This window comes from Aegilops tauschii, chromosome 3 (genome assembly GCF_002575655.3).
Source record: "Aegilops tauschii subsp. strangulata cultivar AL8/78 chromosome 3, Aet v6.0, whole genome shotgun sequence".
NCBI classification, from domain to species: domain Eukaryota; kingdom Viridiplantae; phylum Streptophyta; class Magnoliopsida; order Poales; family Poaceae; genus Aegilops; species Aegilops tauschii.
The window spans coordinates 343547806-343553642 of record NC_053037.3 but is presented as its reverse complement, the minus strand read 5'-3'; the positions used below and the strand labels follow the sequence as shown (position 1 = coordinate 343553642).

The 5837-nt window shown below is 49.8% G+C and overlaps 1 protein-coding gene across 1 annotated transcript; it reads right to left on the bottom strand.

Annotated features, from left to right (window-relative positions):
- Positions 1–2318: 2318 nt before the first annotated feature.
- On the bottom strand, positions 2319–5031 carry LOC109783615 (large ribosomal subunit protein bL12cy). Its single transcript, XM_020342207.4, has 2 exons — positions 4376–5031; positions 2319–2629 (listed from the first exon to the last, which is right to left on the bottom strand). Exon 1 carries the CDS (start codon positions 4910–4912, stop codon positions 4382–4384), a length of 531 nt encoding a protein of 176 aa, XP_020197796.1. The 5' UTR covers positions 4913–5031; the 3' UTR covers positions 2319–2629; positions 4376–4381.
- Positions 5032–5837: the final 806 nt, after the last annotated feature.

Genomic DNA, 5837 nt, shown 5'->3' with positions numbered 1-5837 from the left:
TATTGCTGGTTATTTTGTTGAACTTGTCTGCAGGTTGCTAATCTACGCTTTGATTTTTCTGTGTGATGCCATGTTTGCCGATCAGAGACTCAGGCCGGCTGCTTCCTGGAGACGTGTGTGCTCCATGAGGCAGTTAACCCACTAGGGGCTGAAGCCCAATTTAGGGGGTGTTCGGAATCTCTCCCGTCAGCTAACTCCGCTCCTCGCGCGGTCTGAGCCGCTCCCAGCAATATAAAATCGTCGAGTGTGACTGTGAAGCATTTCCAACTTGGTAAGGGGATCTACAACCGGACCCCTTGAACAATCCCTAAATGTTCAAGCTGCTCGGACCGGAAAAAGGACGTCTGAACCATCTAGCACCCCAGAGCCACTTCATATGTGAGGCAGATATAGGGTTGTCAGCTCGAATCGAAAAAAGCCACTCAACCAGACCCCTCATAGCCAGCCCAAATGTCTAAGCGTCTAGCACCCCCAAACTCATCCTATGTGTGCGTGGATATCGAGTGGTTTGCAAGCGGCCGCCACCTTGGACCGTCCCAGGCTGGCCCAGTGTCTGACCCTACATATACCCTACCCTGGACCAAATCCTAGCCCATAGTCAATACTCTTGACCGCTCAGCTGCGCTCCACTGTCTGTATTCTCCCCTCCTCGCCCTTTCCCCTCCTAGCACCACCATGGCCAACTTCGGCAACAGATCCGGCAAAGTCCGACCCCGTTGACTGGCAGGTACTCCTCAAGAAGGAATCAACGTCTGCCCAGGACGACGAGGAGCTCGCGCTCTGTCGATCGCAGAAGGACATGGGCGAGACCGCGGGAGCTCCGCGGCCTCCTCGGTGGCCCATAGGGGTAGCAGCAGCTCCACGTCGACCCACCACGCTTCGCGCACTCCCCGGTTAGGGGTGGGGGAGGGGATGGTGCCGAACACCTCCAGCCCCTGCTCCTCCTGGAGGATGTTGGGGTGCTTGTGCCCGCACAGCTGGGCCCGCGGCCGCGGCTACCCGAGTCGGAGGCGTGGGCCGCTCGTTGCATGAGGTAGAGAGCATCGCAGGCCGAATACAGCCGGTCTGGCTGCGGGTCATGCAGGTCCGCGCTCGAGCCACTGCCGCCCACCGACGACCTCCGCGACGTCATCCATTGATCCTTCACAGGTGGAGACGGACGCCCACCTTCGCCGCCGCAGAAACGCAAGAAATCGCGACTCGGCATCGAGGAGTCCGAGTGGCTAACCCCGCAGAGGGCGGCCGGCGAGGCGAAGGCTTAGCGCCTCGACAAGGAGCAGGCCCACGCCGCTTGATGTCTGGCTTGGCTCCCCTCCTCGTCCTCCTCCATACGGCAACACCACTACCGATGACGACTATGCCCCTCTGGCTGCCGACGCCTACACCGCGGAATACTGCCACTGCTCCGGAGACCGCAAGGGGAAGGGACCAGCGATGAAGTGGAGTCCGGCGCCCCCTTGCTCTATCTTATCTATCGTGGGATCTTCTGCAATATGTCCAATTAAACTTGCTATGTCCGATCTTTTGTGAACTTGTATGCTATGTCCGGTTGTAAATTAAACTTGCTATTTTCAATTTATGATATATGCTATGTTCAATTTATCTAGGTGCTACCCTCAATTTTTCTATCCATGGGGTTGCATGGATTTGAGGGCTCGGATATGTGGGAAACAACCGTGGACGCGGCCAAATAAGGGGAGAGGTGACAGGATGCGCGTCCATGAACGTGTAGGGGTCAAATTAGGGCATTGCCGATGTAGATGCTCTATTGTTCCAATTTCAGGTGGAGCGAAGGGCATTGCCGCTGTAGATGCTCTATATTGTTCCAATTTCAGGTGGGGATCCTCTCGCCCCGGTAATTATTAAAGAAAAGGAAAACCCTTCAAAGATAAAAACAAAAAAGCACACTGGAATTGCGATCGGGCAGGTGCAGTCAGGGAGTACATCAAATGGAGCTCTCAACTGCAGAGTTGAGCTCGACTGCACCAACTCCAGATTGTTTCTGCTGGAGTACCTGTCTTTTCCTACAATGGATACACACTTCATTCGGCACGTCAGTCTCAAATCCAGGTTAATAATGATGTAACATGAGATGTACTCCCTTCATCTCATAAGTGTCTCGACCTTACAACTAGTACAAAGCTGAGACACTTATTTTGGATCAGAGGAAGTATAAGAGCGTTTATATATCACTAAAGTAGTGATCTAGTCGCTCTTATAATTTTTTAAGAGGGAGTACTTTGTTTGCAAGGTTTCTCCCGCCAAATATGGCTGATGCGGTGATGCCTACCAATATACACGTACCAAAGCGAGAGGCGAAAGTGAAACTCTTTCCGTTGGCTTACTTGATCCTTGTGGATGGGTAACATCAAGGGTGCAACAGCATCACCCGATTACACTTGGAAAGCAGAACTAGAGATTCAGAAATACAAAGTGGGCGTAAAGAAACATTCAACGGCTTCGATAGATTCGAATCACGGGGGAAAACAAAATACTCTAGAGAAACAACACACAATATTTTCAGAGAACTTCCCAGTGTCAGCGCCACACATATATCTGCATCTGGGGAGTCCGTGTTCTTCAACTACCCAAACTCACATGCCATGTCCAAGGTAATACTCACATTGTTCTGCAGAGAAGGGAGATAAATTATATCAAAATAAGAAAATGGAGGTTTATTTCTGTAAATACCATATAATAATGAAGGAAGCACTGGATGAATTCTCATCTTAAAGGCAAATTATACGTAGCTTAAATATAGAAATGGGGAACTAAAATTGAGCTAACTCTCAGAACAAGCTAACTGACACGAGCCATCAACCTGCATAATGTACTGAGATCCAAGACCTTGTTGTTTGTGCGGTTTTCGGCCTAGTTTTCCACAACAACAAAAAAAGTACTGAGATCCCAGTGTGTGCACAAGCTCTGAATATTACATCTACTATTTAACAATATTGTTGGACAAACTACGCAAAGATCTAGCAACATCACACCGTGGGAAGAATCGATCATCTATATTCCATATCCGCTAGCTAAATACCTTTACTAACATATGCTCATCTTGGTTTGGGTGATATGTAAATGCATACCACCTGAAAGATAATTTAGACAAACAACATCTACACACTGCTGAGCTGACTGCAAAGGTACAGCTCAAAGCATAGATTTTAAATTGTTCATTTGTGTGGCATTATACTTCAATATTCAGAAGGTCTAGCGACATCATGAATTTCTTAGTGGAAATACAAAATAACTAAGATTCCTTGTTCAAAATAAAGAAAAACATATCAGGAATATGTTTTAGTATGCGCAGAGGCATCAATCCAGTGTTGAAGCCTGAAGTTCTCCAGAACAGTGGGCAAATCAAGGGTAGATAAATTGATAGTATAGTATTTTCCTAGATCAGCGGTAGCTTAACAGCACACCAATCAATTATTCATTATACATACTGACTGTACATGTTATCAAGTGTATATACAAATAAACATAAACACACATTGCTCCATGGGGGAAAAAGGGAACACTTTCCACCATGTCACATTACTGTCTATTCTGTAAGACCCTGGAGAGTAATGTCATGTAGTAACATTCTTGAACAATGTAGCACAATATGATGTAGCATTGTTAAATAATGTAATGTAATGATTGGCAACATCCTGCGCGGAAGTTATAGTCCGAATTGACCTTGACTAAATACAGAGTTCATGTATGAACTATTTCTGAGTCTTCTTTCTCTGGAGATACTTTCTGTTGACGTATAATGTGTTGCCTAGTCTCTTCCATCAGATCGGTTTTTTGGTTGCATTGGCTAGAGCATGCACTTCTACATGGTATCGGAGCCAAGAGGTCTTGAGTTCAAGACCCGGCTGGCGCAATTAAATTGAAGCCCACTTTCGGTCCACGTTTAGGCCTGAGGAAGCCACACGTGAGGGGAAGTGTTGACGTATAATGTGCTGCCTAGTCTCTTCCATCAGATCGGTTTTTTGGTTGCATTGGCTAGAGCATGCACTTCTACACTTCCGAGTCTTGATAACAAATCTCACGGGCAATTATAAACTGAGAGCTATTACAGACTCAAAGATCAAAACGAGAGATATGCCGCTCTATTGCTCCAATACAAACTCTAAAACTGGCAATGCATAATCTCTACAAACATGACAGTATCATTTCCAAAACCAATAGTACCCATTAGGAATCTAAAGAATGCAACATCCAGTAATTATACAAGACTGAATACAACACACGAACATGAACTAATAATTCCACACGCGCACTAATCTCATATGAAACAACAGTCCACGGCAATTACAAGAGGAATACAAAAGGTTGATATGAAACATAAAATGTAATGGGAGAAAAAAGGAGCCTAGTATACCTAGTCTCACGCTATGGACACCTTGGCGCCGACTCCCTCGAGCTGCTTCTTGGCCTCCTCGGCCTCGTCCTTGCTCACTGCCTCCTTGAGCTTCTTTGGGAGCCCCTCGATAAGATCCTTGGCCTCCTTCAGCGCCAGGTTGGTCAGTGCGCGCACAACCTTGATGGTTGCGATACGCGCGCTGCTGGGCACCTCCTCGATGACCACGTCGAACTCCGTCTTCTCGACCGGTGCCTCCTCGGCCGCCGCCGCGGCGGGAGCCGCGACCGCGGCAGCGGGAGCGAAGGAGGCGGCAGAGACGCCAAGACGTTCTTGGAGATGGTCGACAAGGTTGCGAGCCTCCTCAAGGGTGAGCCCGGCAATGGCGTCGCCGAGCTCAAGGACCTTCGGGGACTCAGTGACGGTGGAGGCGACGGCGACGGCGCGGCGGCGGCGGTTGGCGACGGGGAGGGTCCTGGGGGCCGAGGCGGAGGGGGATGGTGAGGAAGAGGGGAGAGAGAGGATGGAGAAGGCGGAGGAGAACGTGGTGGAAGCCATTGGGAGCTCTCGAGGCTTCGCTTCGGGAGTGAGCGGGAGGAAGAGGAGGAGGAAGCGGGGACGGAGGGGGATAAGATGAGGCGAGGGGATAGGCGACCGGTGCTATCTATATAATCAGCTTGGTGAGTGGCTAATGGCTGGACTTCTACTTAGCAATCGCAACGCTGGATGAGCAAAGCCAATGGGATCGTTGTTTATTTCCTCTTTGCGCCTCTAAGTTTCTCTTATTATATATAAACTAACCAGGTATAACTGATTGATGAACAAAATAAAATAAATACTACAATCCAAAGGCTACCCCGATGGCTCTCCTCCCCCCCCTACCTCCCCCTCCGCTTCCCCTCCTCCCTTCTTCCCTCTCCCTCCGGTCACCGCCTTCCTCGGTGGCTCCCTCGAGTCGTCCTCTCCCTCCCTCACCCTCCTCTCTACCGTCGCCGACGCTCCTCTTCCCATGTGTTGGATCTCCGGCGGTGGCGTCGTTGCTCGGTAGTCGGTTTTGGGCACTGCAGTATGAGACCGAGTCTGACTCCGAGGAGGACGTTGTCGTTGGTAGCACCGTGCCTGTGCCGACACTTCCTATGTTGCGCGGGGACCAACAGAGCCACAAGTTTGCTCTGGGTGGTCGTGGTCGTGCCCGGTGCGCTCTTCGTCTGTGAATATGGTGGATCCAGGTTGGTCGCTCGTCGCTCCTCGTGCCTGGAAATCTGGTAAGATTGCCTCCCGTTCTCCGGACTTGGGGATTCTTGGTCTGATTCCATCCTCTCCTGCTTCGTCGTCCTCCAATCTCCCCTCTTGCGGCTCTCCCTCGTTGCCGAGTGTTGTGCTGGTGGCGATGACGCTGTCTCCGGTCGAAACCCTAGTCGGGTGTCACATCCCAATTTTTCCCAAATCTGGTATGTTGAAAATTTCACAGGGATTTTTTTTC